At 44.1% G+C, this 18,983-nt stretch overlaps 2 protein-coding genes across 4 annotated transcripts; one reads left to right on the top strand and one right to left on the bottom strand.

Annotated features, from left to right (window-relative positions):
- Positions 1-375: 375 nt before the first annotated feature.
- On the bottom strand, positions 376-7,056 carry nphs2 (NPHS2 stomatin family member, podocin). Of its 2 annotated transcripts, XM_031739755.2 has the most exons (8): positions 6,925-7,056; positions 3,063-3,365; positions 2,870-2,970; positions 2,684-2,756; positions 1,966-2,048; positions 1,591-1,850; positions 1,265-1,343; positions 376-1,131 (listed from the first exon to the last, which is right to left on the bottom strand). In XM_031739755.2, the coding sequence occupies exons 2-8, from the start codon at positions 3,349-3,351 to the stop codon at positions 931-933; spliced, it is 1,086 nt and encodes a 361-aa protein (XP_031595615.1). In that variant the 5' UTR covers positions 3,352-3,365; positions 6,925-7,056; the 3' UTR covers positions 376-930. The 2 variants fall into 2 exon arrangements, with proteins under 2 accessions (XP_031595615.1, XP_039456547.1); XM_039600613.1 differs by lacking the exon at positions 6,925-7,056 and having other exon boundaries at positions 3,059-3,192.
- tdrd5 (tudor domain containing 5) lies at positions 6,855-15,966 on the top strand. Of its 2 annotated transcripts, none has more exons than XM_031739753.2 (18): positions 6,855-6,980; positions 7,639-7,882; positions 7,975-8,177; positions 8,492-8,798; positions 8,961-9,136; positions 9,398-9,481; positions 9,738-9,794; positions 10,026-10,188; positions 10,413-10,546; positions 10,712-10,914; positions 11,018-11,227; positions 11,313-11,379; positions 11,577-11,777; positions 11,858-11,992; positions 13,885-13,950; positions 14,043-14,150; positions 14,252-14,411; positions 15,344-15,966. In XM_031739753.2, the coding sequence occupies exons 1-18, from the start codon at positions 6,882-6,884 to the stop codon at positions 15,409-15,411; spliced, it is 2,685 nt and encodes an 894-aa protein (XP_031595613.2). In that variant the 5' UTR covers positions 6,855-6,881; the 3' UTR covers positions 15,412-15,966. The 2 variants fall into 2 exon arrangements, with proteins under 2 accessions (XP_031595613.2, XP_031595612.1); XM_031739752.2 differs by lacking the exon at positions 6,855-6,980 and adding an exon at positions 7,040-7,175.
- The last annotated feature ends 3,017 nt before the right edge of the window (positions 15,967-18,983 follow it).

The following is an 18,983-nucleotide window of genomic DNA, read 5'->3' as shown; positions in this document are numbered from 1 at the left end:
GTCACGTAGATCACTTCTAAATGTTAATGTTTGGTTTATTTCAGTGTTTTATTTGTTCCTGAGTAAACCGGTTTGGCTGTGATTACAGTTAAGCTTCATAACATGTTACTCACAGTTAAATTAGGAGGGACGGCAGTAAAAACTCCGGACCTGTGACATCATCACGCACGCAGGTGTTCCATTGTACATATCGCGAGTCCGTGCTCGCGCTCGGTGGGTACGTACTCACCGAGAACGCGAGTACGCATCGCTGCATTTGAGAATTGAGAAACGGCCCTTGTATGTGAGGAGCAGGATTTTGAATTCAATTCTGGATTTAACAGGAAGCCAATGAAGGGAAGCCAAAACAGGAGAAATATGCTCTCAGGTGTCACATGTCTTGAAGTTCTCCAGAGGCCTGGTAATGAAGTCATCATGTGATTCAGGTGTGTAGACCCAGGGTGAGATCTAAAACCTGCAGGTCACCGGCCCTCGAGGCCTGGAGTTGGGCACCCCTGGACTACATGAAGAATACAAATAACACTTCAGGATGATATTATTTATACAGAGGCTTGCTGTGGCTTTGTTTAATCCTGTGATATGTGTTCCAAGTGTGGATGAAGGCACATTTATTTCTGCATCCTTCAGAAAATAAAGGTTTGTGCATTTCCTGTTGCATGAAGTAACACTTTTCTGGGCACTTTTTAAAGTCCTTTGTTGCACTGACGAATCAGGCTGAACTCAAATTTGATTGCACATTTTACAGTTTGATTATTTGCAGTTAACAAGACATTAAGGAACACGTTTGAGGACTAAAAGCTATGTTTGTTTATGTTGTGTTTGCGTCTTTCTTTTCTACACATGGAAATCACCAGTTTAAATACAGCAGAAACTCTAAAGCTCAGTAGTGTGAAGAGCAACAATTCATCTGAGTTTAATATGAATAAAGCTTCACATCATTGGCGAGTCTGTGTCTGGCTCCTCAGGTGACACCCCGCTGTCCCCCTCCACGCATGGGGGAGGAGGGGGAGGTAGGGGTGACACGTCGGAGTTGAGGCTCGGAGGGAAAGGCAGGACCAAGGCAGGTTGAAGGTGACGGAAGGAAGCCCGAAATCCATCCCAGGCAGCCATCTCACTTTCTGCTGCTTTCACCTGTAGAAGAGAACGACTCGTGGAAGATGTTTTCATCACTAATGTTGTGGAGAGTAGAGACAGAAGTTTGGAGTACACAGGTTCAAAGTTGCTGTTTTACAAACAGTGTGTAAAAACTGATGTGAGCACTTACTTTGATCTGCTGCTGCTTCTTGGCCTCGGCGGCAGCAGCCAGGCTCTGCTGCAGCTCCGCAGGAAAACTGAGCTCGTCTCTGACAGAAAGTCGAACACAAGCACAACCCAGCCTGGTCAGCCGTGGTCTTCCAACAAGTGATGCGTTTTCATTGTGCAAGTTAGTATTTCTTTAGATTCTGCCAAAATAAAGCTAAAGCTGCTTTGCTTTGGCTCAGCCTTGACTTCCAGTTAATAAACATTTGCAGTGAAGGAGGTGCATTTAAAAAGAGATGAATTACAGAGAAAATTCCAAACAGAGGAAGGAGACATGATCTTTGGTCTTACATGTCTGCCCTCTCCACCCTGATGCCCCAGCGACAAGCGAAGGAGTCGACCGTTGCTTGTATCTGCTCCCCAATCTTCCGCCTGTGCAGCAGGACATGGCTGAATGTTTGCTGGGCCAGAACGTCTCTGACTGCTGCCTGGACCAGACTCTGCAGCACTGCGGTCAGACCGGATACAGCCGAGCTGCACAGTGCCACGTTCTCTATCTGGTAATAACACACCGCGCTCAGCTCCGGCCTCACCAAGTCCTTTGTCACCACCTGCATACAAACATATGAGAAGACGTCACTTTTTTCCTGACACGTCGGTGACATGTCACGATTCCAAACGGGAATATTTAAATATTTGATGCAGTGCGTGTGTCTATTTCTGTACCACGTGAGGAGGAACCTTCAACATCTTCAGTCGGATGTCAACTTTGTAACACACGTCGAGAAGCGGGAGGTGGAAAAAAAGGCCTGAAGAGGAAAAAAGACACAGGGGACAGTGGGTGTCACACTAGTGAAGCTTCTCATGAGCTGCGGTTCATAATACGTTATCGACCCTCACACAGGCTGCTGTCTAGAAGCTGCTACATTTCTCACCATACAAATGATGGAACCGATGTTATTTCTCTTTGTCTCTGTTTTCTTCTTCTTTTCCTCCCGCCTGCAGCTCCATCGTCAACATCCCACATCCAGTAACTCCACTATCCTCCCTCTTCACATGTCTAAACCATCTCAGCCTCACCTCCCTCACTTTGTCTCCAAACTGCTTGTCCTGCGCTGTCCCTCAAATATTTCTTATCTTATTATATTATATATCTTATCCTTCCTGGTAGCTCCTAATGAAAATCTTAGCATCTTCAGCTCTGCCTCTTGTCATCTTGTCAGCGCCATCGTCTCACTGCGGTCTTTAAAACCTTCCAACCATTAAACTCATCACCACCTATCCACCGTCCGCTCTCTCGTCTCCACTTCTCTTGTGCTTTGAATGGTAAAGCCCAGGTATTTAAATTCACACCCTTACTACCTCCACTCCTTGCTTGTTCATCTTTCCATAAATAGATAAAAATAAAGTATAAATAAAAAATAAGAATGAAATCTGGGCCAACCTGGTCCTCTGGGTTTTCCACGCAGTAGGTGACCCAGTCTGAAGATCACAGCTCTTTCGTGTTCCCTCACTACCTGTGAATCAACATGTGTTTGCTCAAGTGTCAGTTTGATATTCAACACAAAGCGGTCAGCCTATCTTCTAAAGACATGTTAGATCTTTGTACGATCAGAGGTTTAGTCCGTACTTTGACACAGAACCAGATGGAAAGAGGGAAGAAGAGGAGAACCAGAGCCAAGACAAAGACCATCAGCAGCCACTCACAGACTCCCAGCTTGTGCTTCAGACCTGAAAAGATTGACAGTCTTTCACATGAAGAAGTCTCATCACATTTTCAGATATGAAAAACATATATTTGAAAAATAAAAACACTGACTCACTGTCCTCCTGCTCTGCTGCTTCCAGGAGCCCCACATTCTCATCCTTGACTTCATTGTCTCTCACACTGTCTATGTCCACCACTGTTGATTTCAACTTCACTTCTGTCTCTTGCTCCATCTTCCCCACATGCTTCCCCAGCTTCTCTTTCCTCACCAATGATGCTTCAGAGAGCTGATCCACCTTGGGTTTCCTCTGAGGACTCCTCCTTGGAGCCTCTGAGGCTCCCCTGTCCCTCTCCTTCCTGGGCATCATTCTGGATCTTGGTGGGTGATTGGAGGGCTTCTCCATGCTGGCTGCATGCTCTGCAGAAAAAATGGAGGGTTTTCTTCCTTGTTTTCTGTTTCTCCAAGTTAAAGAAAAATAAATTTTGTGATAACTGGGAGATGCTTCCCCTCTAGCTGGTACTGCTGTCTACTGTGGAGATGGGACAGAGTCTGTCCCTGTAATTAAAGCTGGGAGCGTGGGAGTACAGGACAACAGTGAGGGGTGTCCTTACCACACTCATTTTTTAATTGTATGTCAGTAAACCTTTGCTTTGCCAGTAAGACCATCCAACTCTCCCTTTTATCTCCCTTTTTTCCATCGAAGGCCCATTTAAGACAGACATAGGCTTTATTAATCCTACACTGGGAAATTTCACATGTTACAGAAGCAAGAATGAAATTAATTTGAGATAAACTACAAAAATAACAAATTGAAAAACATAAATAAGAACAAATGCTTTAGCAAAAATTCTATTTAAGTTATAAAATGATAAAACTGACGCAGCATCAAGGGTTTGACTTTTTAAAACCCCCACATTTTCCTCTGGAGATAAAAACAAGAAAAAAGAAGCAGAAACGTCCCTTTTAAAAAAAATCTATACATGCTACATGTTTGTTTATGGACACTAAGATGTGTGGCCTGCAGTGTAAAGCTGAATTTAATGCCGTTAATATTTAACCACATGCATGCAAACGGATATTTGTTTAGGTTATGCTTCTTCTGTGGTAAAGTCAACACCCCACAGAGATATGTGGAATACAGAAGTGAGGTTCTACTGTTTGGACTATCCCAGTGAAGCTCACACTGAGTGTCGTATATAGGAATGCGCAGACGCAGGTCTGAAAGAGCTTTCTTTGTTTGGAAAGGAAAAGACATGCTGTAACCTCCCTGACTTGTGCTTAATTAAACTCAAACCTTATTGCGTGGCCCTCTTGGAGGCGTGGAAAAGTTACTCACTTTAGAAAACAGCTGCATATGCGGTTCATATTTTATCTTTTAATTTTACTTACGCATAAATTACAAATACAAGTACCACATATAAGATATTTTTAACTAACAGAATAGAAATAAAAATCATTTTCTCGAGCTGTCGTGGAGTACCTGACTGCTCGGCTCAAATCCGGCGGTGTGCCCAGAGATCATTACTAAACGAACACTAGCCGGGCACCTCCAGAGTCAGCACGGGTGGGTACAGCGGATGAGATGCGCTTGATTTATTGTTCTCTCCTCCCCGGAGTTTTTCGACTCGACGCAGCGAAACTTCATAATGGAGATTTTTTAATTCTAATTTAAAGTTGTTGTTTTTTTAAACTATTATTATTTTTACCAGACATATTTCGTATTTTTCCACGGCTGTTTTCACAAAGAAGACATGGCTACAAGAGTGACCAGATAGCAACAGTGTAAATGTGGGGTGAGAGGTAGTTTGGGGTGAGGGAGCGTCCTCACACTCCTGACAAAGTAAACACAGTGAGGATTGTCCTCGTGTACTCTCATTTTAAACACACAAACCGTAAAAACTGTTGTCATACACTTTCTGCTTTGTCCAGCATTGCTTTGGGTTTCAGTCTGAATGGTTGGTTTTGACCTGTTCAAGCTGCTTCCTTCAGGTAAGCGCTACAGGTGCAGCAGACTCACAGACTCAACACCATAATAACCACCCTGAACTCACACACGCACTGACAACACAGTTCCACCCACCAATCCAAGAACTTCCCGATATACACAGACTACCATCACCACTGTGTACGTAATTTACGTGCAATAACCCACACTGTAAATATATAACACTGTTTATTTGTATATTTTTACATTTTATATTTTTGAATAGGGTTCATATGCTGCAGAGCTGTGCACCTCACCGCCCTTTCTCTTCCCACATGTCTGCACTGAGTGGGGGATGCTCTGTATCTCACTGTACACGTGTATAGTGACAATAAAAGGCAGTTTATTCTATTCTATGAACCCATCCATTCGTCTTCCAACTGCAGGCTTCTTGTGAGTCTCACAAATGACAAAACTGGAAACACATCTTTTGGCTTTTTGTAAATCAAAATGTGGTGGATAGTTTCGGTACATGTTGAGTGGTGATGGTGATGCCATCGCCCTAGCAACGCACACCACCCTCACCCACCCTCACTCACCTGGAAAAAGGGAATACATGTGCAAGGATGCTCTTCATCGACTACAGCTCGGCATTTAACACCATCATCCCCTCAAAACTTGCCACAAAGTTCGTCGACCTTGGGCTGGGAACACCAATCTGCAGATGGATTCTAAACTTCCTCACAAACAGGCCCCAGGTGGTGAGAGTTGGTAAGCACACCTCCTCACCACTCATCCTAAACACAGGTACGCCACAGGGTTGTGTGCTTAGCCCCCTCCTATATTCCCTGTTCACACACGACTGTGTTGCTAAACACGAGTCCAACATCATCATCAAGTTTGCGGATGACACAACCATCATAGGCCTCATCACAGAAAACGACGAGACGGCCTATAGAGAGGAGGTGATGGCGCTGTACGAGTGGTGTCTGGAAAATAACCTGACTCTCAACATCAGCAAAACCAGAGAAATGATAGTGGACTACCGGAAACGACCAGTCAGGGAACACCAGCCCATCCACATCAACGGTGTCAAGGTCGAAAGGGTCAGCAGCTTCAAATTTCTTGGGAGTCAACATCACCGAGGACTTCTCCTGAACCCTTCACACATACACTGCAATCAGGAAAGCTCGCCAGCGGCTTTACTTCCTGAGGAGGCTGAGGAAGTTTGGCATGAACGCCAACATCACCTCAAATTTCTACAGGTGTGCAATCGAGAGCTTGCTGACGAGCTGCATTACAGTTTGGTACGGAAGCTGCTCTGCCAGCAGCCGTAAATCACTACAGAGGGTGGTGAAGGCAGCAGAGCACATCGCTGGCATGAGGCTTCCTGCCATTCAGGACATTTCCAGCGATGCCTCCGTAAAGCACACAGCATCATCAAGGACCACAGCCACCCAGCACATCAGCTCTTCTCCTTGTTACCATCTGGCAGACGTTACAGGAGTCTGTCTGCTCGGACTACAAGACTTAAAAACAGTTTCTACCATCAAGCCATACGACACCTCAACCACAACACTTAAACACACACAGCACAGGACGCACTCAGAAGCTACCCTGCAGCTTCACAAGTACTCTGTTTAATCTGCACTGGTCACTCCACTTTATTGTTATTGATATTTATATTTAAAAAGTGCAATACTGTAATTTTCTGCTGGTCATTCCTGTGCAATAGCCCATCGCCGCCCCCGCCCCCCCCCCCTATTTCTTTTCAACATTTTCTTATTTAATCACTAGTGTACATATATTTATATTTATAGATACATATATATTTAGTCATCTTTTCTCTTTTACCACGTCTCTCTAATATTTTGCTCTTTACTATTTTTTGTTTAATTATTTTATTTTATTTTATTTTATTATATTTTCTTCTACTGTACCATGCTGCTGAGTGACTGCTGCTCGTCAAACACATTTCATTGCAATCTTGACCCTGTGCTAACTTGCATATGACAACTAAAACTGGTGGGTTAAAGTGCTCTGCAGCCCCACCTGTACGTGCGGTGCTTCTTCTTCTTCTTTGTTGTTGCTGTGGCACCAGTGTCAGGGTAAGGAGTAACAGTTTATTAGCTAGGCAGCTAACTAAAACGGCTTTCGGTTTCTTCGAATTTAAAGTTGTTGGGGTTTTTGTTGTTGTTGTTTGTTTTGTTTTTTGCTTTGGCAATTGAATTTGTATCGTTAGCAAGTCCTGCTAGCTAGAGGCGTGCGGAGAGAGAAGGTTCGCCCCTCACAGCTACAGACAGGTGAGACTGTCCTGTAAGCATTTTGAGGCTTTTTGGCAACTAAACCTTAGGCTAAAGATGCTTTTGGAACGATTTTATAACAAGACAAGACAGGTTTTTTTTTTTTTAAAGACTGTGCATTAACTTTCTCCTGCGTCGTTTTTGGTTCACAAGGCAGGAGCTAACTCAAGCTAATTAACCCTTGTAATGTCCTCGGGATTTCAATACACCTGTTGCCATACATCCTGGGGTCAAAAAGGCAGGAGCTAACTTAAGCTAATTAAAGGCAGGAGCTAACTCAAGCTAGCCTGTTTTAGGCAGGCCTGTGGACCTAAACGCAAACAAACACAAAGCCATGCGTTTGCCTTCACACTTAAATTGTGGAATCATATTTAGTAAAGTGGTTTTGTGTGTAGAGAAAGGTAGGGTGTCAGCGGTTCTTCTCTATGTCAGGTTCTTGACTTCCAGCTGCTGTGTTTTCCAGATGTATTCAGATAAGATGAACCATGAGAACATTTTGGCTCAACTGAAGAAGGACGTTCGCTCCTTGCTCATTTCATCCAAGAATGGTTTAGCTCCACATGAACTCCAACGAGACTACGCCACCATGTTGGGCCATTCGATTCCTCTGAAAGTCCTGGGCTTCAGGAACATTTTGGATATGAGTCAGGAGATGCCTGATGTGGTGTCCATTAACTTCAGGCCAGATGGGAGCACATTTTTAAAAGGTAGCGTCTCATTAAGGCATCAACGCTCTTGTCTTTGAACTCTTGAACAGGTTTAAGTATTTGACGCTTTCGCCCTGGTTTCCCCCGTGCAGCTGTTGGTCACGAGACCACTCGAAGCATCGAGGAGCTGGTGGCCAAGCAGCGCTCTAAGCCAAACAAAAAGCCCAGCAGGGGAGGTGCCCGCTACTTACCAACTCATTCTGTGTCCCACCATGTGGTCCTCCCTAGAAGAGGTCCCGCTCCTCCAGCCATCCCTGCACAGCTGAGGATGGAGCTTCGAATACTGCTCTCACAAGTATGAATGAAATGTGTTTAATGTTTTCCCACCTAAGAACAGTGCGGGTAATGTCCATTATAACCTGGGCTTTTAAAGCCTGCTGTGATTTGCTCCTGATTTTGAAGCTGGTTTATTTGCTTGGTATAAGCGCAGCATCATTCAAATGAAGCATGAGCAAAATGAGAGCACAGATTATTGATTATTGGCTTTTTTTTTTGCACTTGATAAGGTCTAGCCTGTTAACGTGAATTTTGAAGAGAAAATACCTGACAGGCTTTTCTTTCTTCTGTCACTGTACTCTCAGTGGAGTAATAATGTGGCTGCTCTCTCAGGGTCCCATTAGGTTATCCGACTTGGAGGTCTGTTTCTGGCGCTGCTTTGGACGACCGCTTTGCATTCGCAGCTATGGGTTCTACTCCACTGGAGAGATGTTGGGGGCAGCGGCAGATCTGGTTGTCATTAGCCAGAGCAGGTTTGGCTCACTTGTGTTCCTGAGGGAGCATATGATCCCTAGGCCACTGCTCAAATTACCCGCCTCAACAAAGATGGGTGGACTGATAAAACCAGCATCGCTGAGGACAGGTAGTCCAGTTTCTGAAAGGCCAGATGTCAAACTTCAGACGCCAAAAACACCTCCAGGTTCTTCCTTTGGACTCTTTTTTGTAGTTTTGTTTCGCCCTGTTTGTTCTTTGCACTTCTAACCGTCAGATTTGGTGCCATGTGAATGAAATGAAGCTGAAAAACTTGACTTTGTGTTATTGCACTAGTCTGCATTTTGAAACACCTTTGTGTCCTCTTCAGCTGAAGCTCCAGAGAAACCAACATCTCAGAACCAGACATCTACTCAGAATTCCTTGGATTCTGCCCGTAATGAGCCAGGAACCGCCGATAGCAAGCCGGGGGCGGTCGAGAAGAACCAGGAAACCAAAGCTCAGCTTTCCCCAGAGATTCAGCTCTTTGATAACCATGTCCTCCAGGTTGGGTTCCATTTGCAGCTTAAATCCATCTCAGATATGAAATGTCTAATGTTCCATTGCTTCTCACTCGATAAACTGTGGCGCCTAAAAGATTCTGGTTTTGGTCAAACATTTAGGGTGTAATTGTTCAGGCACACCACAGCAGAAAAATCAGAAATAGTGCTGTTACTAAATCCTGTCAAGTAATGGTGAGAAATCCTATTTGGTATACCTCGTATCTGTTAAGTGCAGTTTCTTTCTTCTTCTTAAATGTGATGTTAGCTGGAGGAGGGGCTTCGTCAGCAGATCCTGGAGAACGGAGTTGCTGGGACCATCAATCAGGAGCTGAAGGCCAAACTACAAGCGGTGAGGCCTCGCACCCTTTATCATCATATGTCTTTGAGCCCAGTTTTAATCACGCAATTATAACAACAAGTGTAAAGTCTGCAAGTGCTGTTATAGTTCATGTATGTGGGGGAAAAGGACGCGTGAGTATACGACTCGCTCTCAGCCCGTGTCATCGCTCTGAAACCGCCATATTAATCACAGATGACCATAAGAGGTCAACAGACGTTAAAGAAAGTATGTCGTGAAAATGATTAACATGTCGACAACTCTGCAGGTTGTAGGTCAGACGGACGGCGGATTATCAGTTCACAAACTGCCAGCTGAGTACAAGGTAAAAACAAGTTTGCATGTTTGTGTTGTTAACAGATTTTTCTAAACATAAAACTGATCCAGGATTTTAAAAGGAGAGCAGTCCTAATCACTAATAGAAACAACCCGTCACAGACACATACGGTTAGCTCCCCCCGACCCTGGAGGTCGTCTACGATCACAGCAGATATTAATGAAAGATGCACACTCATCATCTCTGGAATCTTAAATATCCTCCTTTCTTTCCTCCCAGAGGATTTTTGGCGAGGACTTGCCTCTGCAGCAGAGCGGCTTTGTTAGCGTCACTGAACTCGTCGGTGCCATGAGTGACACTTTCCACCTGAGACCAGCAGAGGGAGGCAGTGGACAAGACTGGATAATCAGGAACATACATGATACTGAGAATACACGTCCAGGTGTGTATTTATCATTGCATCGTTTGCATCAGCCCGCTTACATGAGTAATGACCATTTAGTGTTACTGATAATATAAATAAGTGTTTAACCCACATCTTTCTTCCATATGTTTGTTCACAGTAAAGTCACTAATTACAGTTATGTGTCGATTTCACGTGTTGGAGCATATTTGTGCAGTTATGACTTTCACCCAAGCAGGAAATGTATTTGTCTCTGTTTGTAGACTCAAAAGAGAGCGAGAGTTTTAATGATGATCAGACGTTTCCAATTAAGAGCCAGCAGGAAGACGGTGATAATGTCCCACCATCAGATGATGAGAACAACGAGCTGGTTACCAGTAACACACCCAAAGAAATGGTTTGAAAACACCGTTTTTTGTGGTTTGACCATAGCAAGTAGTCAGTGATGCTTGATGCACTGACATTAAAAGTCATGACTCTGAACTGCACTTTACCGCCTGTAAGTCTGTAAATGATAAAGAGTAGCTAAATATTATCGAGTGCCTTCTGTGTTCGTCTGTAGATGTCTGCGATTCCGGTGCATCTCAGCCCTGCTGTACCCCTCGACGCCCTCCAAAGTCAGCCTCTCAAACCACCGACGCGCCATCGTGCTCGAGAGCTGGTGGAAGTCTTGGTGGAGCGGGTGGAGTCACCCGGGCATTTCTACATTCGCTTCAGCGAGACCAAGGAGGCCCGAGCTATGGAGAACATGATCTTTGAGATGAGGTGGCGCATGTGTTAGCGGCAGCAGCTACTGTACGGACTCTTTAACCGTGCCTGCTACTCTGATCAGTAACATCTTTTTCTTTTTCCTCCTCTCGTCTCCTAGACGATGCTACACCTGTCCTCAGGTGTCGGAGTGCTATCGCCTTCCCCAGAGATTTGTTCGACGGGGTCAGGTCTGCTGCGTGTCACCTGACGGAGTGTGGTTCTACCGGGTGGTGATCCATAAGGTGATCTCCCCCACTCAAGTGGAGGTGTACTACGTGGACTTTGGTGATGTGACAGTGGTACCAACCACCAACCTCAAGTTCCTCAAGTAGGGGCCTCTGAAAGCTCTCGTTAAAAGGATGATTAAAAAAACGAGATGTGTGTATATATAAATTTATCTCGCTGTTTCCCAGGTCGACTTATTCGGTTCTTCCAGCACAAGCCGTTCCATCTTCACTCGCTGGAATTAAACCCACGTCTGTGAGTCTGTGCCTTAGTTTATTTAATTTTCAGTTTCCTTACAAATACAAGCCTTTCTACTCCAGCACCAGTGCCTTGGTAATGCCAGCGTATCAGCCATCCTGTGATGGTTTAAACAGGATTTAACTGAATGTTTTGGCTTTCAGTGCTCTTATGTTTTGGATTCATAAGTGAGTGTTGTGGTTGGTCTTCTGCAGGGCAGCTGGACTCCTGAGGCAACAGCTGACTTCAAGAAACTGTGCTGTGATCGCACCCTGGTGGGCGCTCTGGATTGTTACAGTGGAGATGTGCTGCAGCTCTACCTGTGTGACACATATACTGATGATGACATCTATATCCACACTGTCCTGCTGAGCCAAGGCCACGGGACACCCTGCAGCCCTGCAGCCTCTGCAGCAGTGAGGAGCACACACAAAAACACTGGTTTTGTACCATAATCATGAGCAGCAGCAGTTTGTCATTCCCGCTCTTTTAACAGGATAGCTGTCAGGTCACACCAGTGAGTCTCTACCTGGGAGAGGGGGTGGCTGACCTGCCAGAGGTGAGGGAGGAAATTATTTCATCCCCAGAGCCAGGAGACACTTCTGAAGAGTCCATAATGGACAAACTGAAGGTAGCACACTGGTCTCATAGAAACATAGTGTGGGGCTGTAGTTCTCTTGCCCTGTGGGACGATGTTAAATTTGGCAAAAGATCATTTTATGTTCGTGGGTATTATTATTGGGTTTTTAAAAAATGGTGTTATTAGTTTAAAACTGTTAGAAAGATTATTGTTGTATATCTGTATGTATACAGCTGCATTTAGCTGACGTGCCTCAGCCGGGATAGCCTCCAACACCACCTCATCTGCGTACGTGGTTAATGCCTTCATTTAGTGTGATTTCTCTTTGCATAAATATAGATCTTTATTGCAAACTGATAATGAAAACACACAGCGGTGCATTAAAAGGCCACAGCTATGCAGAGAATAAAGTTTCGGACTGTTGGATAAGGTTGAGTTTTGCACCCACGTCTAACATTTGTGTTATTTATAGGTGTTCAATCTTAATCAGTTGGGAACGACATCTTCAGCTTTCTAACTTCATTAGCTTAATTAAGATTAATTTCTTCCTCCTGAGCCCTTCCCATCCAAAGAGCACAGATATGTGCCCTGCTTTAAACGCTGATACTCAAGCTCCGCACCAAACGACTGCTGCTCTTTGTACAGCGTCCTTAAAGACCGAAATACTCCCAGGATGGTCATTTAAATGGCTTTAAAAAAAAAAAAATAGATTTGCAGCTTTACGCTGTTGTTGTCTCTTATCTGCGAGTGCAGTCTTTGCCTCTCATTGCATTCATTTCTCACATTCATGTAAAGCTTTTACTCTCCACTGTCCGTAGTTCTTATCTTTGCAGCCATACTGTCACTGCTGCAGGCCTGCTGCAGCACACACACACACACACACACACACACACACACACACACACACACACACACACACACAGAGTCGGTGTACACACTTGGCTCAAACACACATGTCGTTTTGCTGAAGGGAGAGTTGCAGTCCAACGCTGCTTAATGTATAGCTGGGCTGTTGGAAGGTCACGGCTTGTTGTTGGACTACAAATAAGACAGCAGCCAATCGGTGAGCGTTTAATGGATATTGTATTACAAGATTGTCATTCTCTTATTTTAATGAGCAGCAAGTTGTTAAACTGAACATACTGGGAAGAAGATTTGACAGCGTTACAAAGTGTCCAAATAGCATTTGACTGGTATTTTTATATATTTTATATATTATACACACATTTTTCATATGCTAGTGACATTAGAGACACTGAAGTTAAAGGTATGGCTTCCTTCCCATCATTTATTAACCAGCTAGTTTTAGAATAGATGATCGCTCATTAAAGCGATCCTCACACTGAGCTGCCAGTTTGGCTTTGACTGAGGGCAGGCATTCTTGCTCAGATGGTGGCGCTTCGCTCACTGTCGCATCGTATTTTACAAAGTGAAGAGATGCTCAGAGGTTCTCTTTTCCTAAAATCTGAGATCAGAAGTGTTACACAGACCAGGTAGAGGGGCGTTGAAGCTAACCTAAGAAATTGAAACGGTATTTATTGGAGTGTTACGTCCTCTTTTTCCTGCAGGGTAATCGTTCTGTGGCCTTCCTCCACTACAGTCATATTCAGTAAGCTGTACAGTTATTACAGCTCCTGGTCACAGCAGATGGCCCCGCCCCTCCCTGAGCCTGGTTCTACCGGAGGTTTCTTCCTGTTAAAAGGGAGTTTTTCCTTCCCACTGTCACCAACATGCTTGCTCATAGGGGGTCATATGATTGTTGGGTTTTTCTCTCTATGTATTATTGTAGGGTCTGCCTTACAATATAAAGCACCTTGAGGCGACTGTTGTTGGGATTGTATGAATAAAACTAAATTGAATTCCAGCTATAGATTTTATTTTCAAGTAAAAATGTGTCTGTAAATTAACATTTATGGTCTACGTACTTTGTCTTGATGTGCCAGGTTGAAGATGATGAAATGCCAGCCCTGGAGTATATCTGGGACAGTGAGGTTGTCCCTCACATCCAGGTATGAGCACCTGACACTGACCTCATCCACTGCCGTCTGTCCACTGAGGTTAAAAGACTGACAGTTGTTGTTTCCTGTTACGACTTGTTCAGGCTAAGGAGAAAAACCCGTTCAACGCTCTGCTGATAGACCAAACCGTCACCTGCCCCCTGACACCTCCAGATCTCATTCAGACCAAGATGACCGCAGCTGACCTCATGGTGAGATCATCTGAAGAATATTAGATAAACTGATTACATTTGGGGTTTTTTTTGTTGTTGTTGTTTTTAGTCTGTTAATGAAAACTTAATTTTTTCCCCAGACACAGAGTCCGACTGCTCCAGCAGCTCCACCCATCATTAATCCCACTTCCATGAGACCAGAGGAGGATTCTGCCCCCTCTGTGGCCAGACCTCCTCTAATCCTGAGCACCCTGAGCTTCCACACTGCTGCCCTGGGTCAAATTCAGGATGGTACTCTGGGTACAGATGCGCACACTGACTTACTTTGGAGAGAAGTCCGCAATATGCACATAAGTCATGTAACCAAAAGAATGCAGTCTTGGATGCGAGTAACTGCGTCACATTTATATAAATAACTTGTACTGTAGAGATGAGATTCGGTTTAAGGGCAAGCTTTGTTTGTGATTCTGAACTTTAGTTCAGTTTGTAGTCAATCCTAGATTACATCATCACCCATTACTCATAATGAATTACAGTTCTGCTGCATTTGTGGCAAGAACTTGTCTTTGGAAAGAGTAAGTTAACATTTTGTACTCATTATAGAGTAACATTATGGAACAAAGGTCCTAATTTGCATAAAAAAAGCCTCGTCTCCTCTCCTGCACGTGCACACATCTTGTAAAGAGATTAAACAGTGACCTTCATTAACCTGCATATGTACCTCATTCGCTCCATCTCCCTCTCACTCACTCACTCACACTCTCTCTCACACACACACACACACACACACACACACACACACGCGCAGAATGGCCTTCAATGAAATTAGTGTGTTCATGGATGGAGCGAGGGGGTATTGATTTCCACCCTGCTGCTTGCTATGGTGGATGTACCTGCAGTGAAAACCTGACATAGATTCAATTAGACCTGTTACCAGAGCTATTTGACCCAACAAGCTGTGTTTGCCCTGATATCGATACACCGCCGCTCCACCATGCTGGCGCTTGTGCCGTGAGGGGAGGAATAAAAACAGCGGTGCGTTTATCTACAAACATGCAGAAAAGGTTAGATGGTGCGTTTGAGTGCATCCCAAAAACATGTAACACTGAAGTTGGGCGACTTACTGATGACGTACCCTGAAGTTTATTAAAATTCTCCCTTTTTAAAGTGTAGAATGTATGATTCACAGAAATGGTTTTAAATGTGAGTGAGTCTCGGACTTTGTTTTCCAGGTGGACCCATTTCTCACCGGTACCCTTGGAACTGTGGCGTCACGTTTCCTCTGTTTGGGTCCAGATAGGCTGAGAGCGTCACAGCCAGTGACGACTGTAACTCATCACATGTTGCTGTTTTTTTTCCCCATTTAATTGAAGCTTTTTAAATACTGTGAACAAAGACAAAAACATGTCATGACTGATGGAATTTTATTTGGAAAAATAAATGTTATTGCTTGGACTGCTTTAATATTTTTAGAGAACTCTGTTCATTTGACCCTTGTTGTTCTGGTGACCCAGCGTTTGTGTTTTTGGTTTAATATTCTTCATTTCTCCTTGTCAACTCCCCGTTTCCTGTTTTACTTTGATAGTCTCGTGTCCTTTGTTAATGTTTCCAGTGTTGCTTCCTCCACATCTCGTTGTGTGTGATTGCTCTCAGCTGTGTCCGATTCCCTCGTTATCCCTGTGTATTTAAGTCCTGCGTTTTGCTCTGTCCATTGTTGCGTCCTTTCCTCTTTGCTGTGTTTTCTTGTCTCCCAGTGTTTAGTTCTTAGTTTCCATGTTCAAGTTTTGCTTTGTTTTTTGTGAGTTTATTTGACAGATTTTTTTTCCCAGCGAATAAAGCTGCCGCTTTAAGTTTACTTTTCCGTGTACGAGTCCTGCATTTGGCTCCTTCCTGCCTGCCACAGCACAAACCCAGATGATGATTGTGGAGACTATTAGCGCTATGAAGGAAGCAAAATAAAAGTGCATTAAATTCACCTTAGAGACTGGATGTTTCAGACGATGCTGTGGGCGGCGTTCAATACTAGCTGGTTGGTATTTTTGAGCTGCTAAGTCACCAGTAAGATCCACGTCTGCTGAGGCTGAATTGTTCAAACTTTTTTAGTAGTTTGCAAAGGTTAGCTCACTAAACTAGTTCATAAATGTCTCTTGTCAGTTTTTTCAGTGTTGTTTGACTTGTAGTTCTGCACCTGCACTGCTTTTCTCTTTACTGGTTTTGTCATCAGCACAGTGTCACTGCGACCTTCATCACAACACTTGAGCTGCAGTCACCCTGCTCACTGACTCAGGTTTCTGTTGTTTTTTAATACAGTCAAGTTCTGTGCAGTTTTTGACACATCTATTGCCTTTGATCAGTGCAATGCCTTCGCTTATGTGCTAATCTTTTAGTCCTCAGTCATTTCTATGCATTACCAAACAGGTTTTGGGTGCTGCTGCATTCAGAGTCACATAGAGAGATGCAAATGGGTATAGTCACAATCAAGACCACTTAAAAAATGGCCAAAAAAATCCTATTTTGCATGGTTGGATCTTAACAAGGTTCCAAGTAGAGCTCCAATGTGCAACAAGAACAGGCTGTTCTACAGCTGATCATTATTGATCACTTCAAAAATTGATGCTTGATGCCAACGTTTCCATGAGGTGTGTGGGAACATTTCTCCAAGTGGTGAAGACGGCCGCACGAAGAACATCTACTGTCTGGAACTGTTGTCCATTTCTGTAAACTTCCCTTGCCATCCATCCCCAAAGGTTCTCACTTGGATTTAGATCAGGGGAACACGCAGGATGGTCCAAAAGAGTGAGTGAAGTCTCTTATCCTGCAGGCATTGTGTACTGTAGTCTGAAGAGCTTGGAAAGAAAAGCATCTGGACTTCTTTAAGTTGCTTGAAGACATTTCACCTCTCATCCAAGAAGCTTCTGTGGTGTTCAAGGAGACGAGGCCTTTGAAGACGTTTTGTTGTTCTTGAAGCTCTTCAGTCTCAGATGCCGTCTGATGGTTATGGGGCTGCAGTCGGCACCAGTAACGGTCATAATTTGGGTCGAGGATCGTCCAGTGTCTTGACGGACAGCCAGTTGGATCCTCCGGCTCAGTCCTGGTGACATTTTTTTGGGATCTTCCACTTGACCTTTTGGTCACTGACTACAAGAAGGACAACACGGGCAGTGTTCAGCCCACTGCATCTCTCGCAGACGAGCTCAACAACTTCTATGCTTGTTTTGACGCAGACAACAGAGAGCAGATCCTCTACCCTCAGGAGGACAGTGAGGCTGTAACTTTAACTCTGAAAACAGAAGCTGTGAGATGGACTTTTAAAAAGGTCAATCCTCACAAAGCTCCAGGACCGGACAGCATCCCAGGCCGGCTTCTCAGAGTGTGTGCCGACCAGCTGGCAGAGGTGTTCACCAACATCTTCAACCTCTCCCTGAGGCAGTCAGTGGTCCCCACGTCCCTCAAAGCATCCACCATCATTCCTGTTCCCAAAAAATCAGTGGTCTCCTGTCTGAATGACTACCGTCCTGTTGCACTGACATCCGTCATCATGAAGTGCCTGAAGCGGCTGGTCAAAGGTCACATCTGCTCCTCCCTCCCTGACACACTGGACCCTCTTCAGTTTGCCTATCGGACAAACAGAGCCACAGAGGATGCCATCGCCCTGGCAACGCACACCACCCTCACTCACCTGGAAAAAGGGAATACATGTGCAAGGATGCTCTTCATCGACTACAGCTCGGCATTTAACACCATCATCCCCTCAAAACTTGCCACGAAGCTCGTCGACCTTGGGCTGGGAACACCAATCTGCAGATGGATTCTAAACTTCCTCACAAACAGGCCCCAGGTGGTGAAAGTTGGTAAGCACACCTCCTCACCACTCATCCTAAACACAGGTACGCCACAGGGTTGTGTGCTTAGCCCCCTCCTATATTCCCTGTTCACACACGACTGTGTTGCTAAACACGAGTCCAACATCATCATCAAGTTTGCGGATGACACAACCATCATAGGCCTCATCACAGACAACGACGAGACGGCCTATAGAGAGGAGGTGATGGCGCTGTACGAGTGGTGTCTGGAAAATAACCTGACTCTTAACTTTACTGATATTTATATTTTAAAAAAGTGCAATACTGTAACAACTGCCACAAAAAAAACAAAAACTTTTGTACTGTTTAGTTTGTACTGCTGCTCATTCCTGTGCAATATCCCATCCCCCCCCCCCCCACATTCCTATTTAAGATTTTCTTTCTTTAATCACTAGTGTGTACATATATTTATATATACACACATGTGTATATATATATATATTTAGTCATTTAACTGAAAATCTCTTTCTTTTACTACATCTTATTAATATTTTGCTCTTTACTATTTTTCTATTTTTTATTATTTTATTTTATTTTATTTTTTTCTACTGTACCATTCTTCTGAGTGACTTTCTTCTGCTCGTCAAATACATTTCATTGCAATGTTGACCCTGTGCTAACTTGCATATGACAAATAAAACTGAAAACTGAAACTGGTCCATAACCCTCAGGATCATTTAAGAAATTCCAAATGACTGTCTTACTCTGTCCCACCTCAGCAGCGATGGCGTGCTGTGAGAGACCCTGCTTATGCAGGTCAACAACCTGACCACATGCAACAAGGGAAAGTCTTTTTTACCTTTGCCATCAGAGCATCATGACAGTGTGACTGCCTGACAGAAAATGACAATGAATCCCCATTTTTGCACAGATTTGGCCTTTTAAAGGCATGTGGTCCCAAACTTTTGATCAGCTGTAAAACAGCCTGTTTCAGTTTAAGTGTTGTTTTGAATAAATTGTTCAAAAAAATGTTTTGTCTCACTCCCATTTCTTCTTGTTGCATGTTGAA

This window comes from Oreochromis aureus, linkage group 17, assembly GCF_013358895.1.
Source record: "Oreochromis aureus strain Israel breed Guangdong linkage group 17, ZZ_aureus, whole genome shotgun sequence".
NCBI classification, from domain to species: domain Eukaryota; kingdom Metazoa; phylum Chordata; class Actinopteri; order Cichliformes; family Cichlidae; genus Oreochromis; species Oreochromis aureus.
Note: the sequence above shows the minus strand (reverse complement) of the source record. Positions and strands in the feature narration are given on the sequence as shown.

Excerpts from the sequence above, each read along its gene's own strand:
- nphs2 (XM_031739755.2), bottom strand. The coding sequence starts at position 3,351 with ATGGAGAAGCCCTCCAATCACCCACCAAGATCCAGAATGATGCCCAGG. Across the intron at positions 2,757-2,869 it reads CCATCTGGTTCTGTGTCAAA|GTAGTGAGGGAACACGAAAG; the intron begins GTACGGACTAAA and ends GTTGATTCACAG. Across the intron at positions 1,851-1,965 it reads TGAAGGTTCCTCCTCACGTG|GTGGTGACAAAGGACTTGGT; the intron begins GTACAGAAATAG and ends GTTTGTATGCAG.
- tdrd5 (XM_031739753.2), top strand. The coding sequence starts at position 6,882 with ATGACAACTAAAACTGGTGGGTTAAAGTGCTCTGCAGCCCCACCTGTA. Across the intron at positions 6,981-7,638 it reads GCTGTGGCACCAGTGTCAGG|ATGTATTCAGATAAGATGAA; the intron begins GTAAGGAGTAAC and ends TGTGTTTTCCAG. Across the intron at positions 11,228-11,312 it reads ACCAACCTCAAGTTCCTCAA|GTCGACTTATTCGGTTCTTC; the intron begins GTAGGGGCCTCT and ends GCTGTTTCCCAG.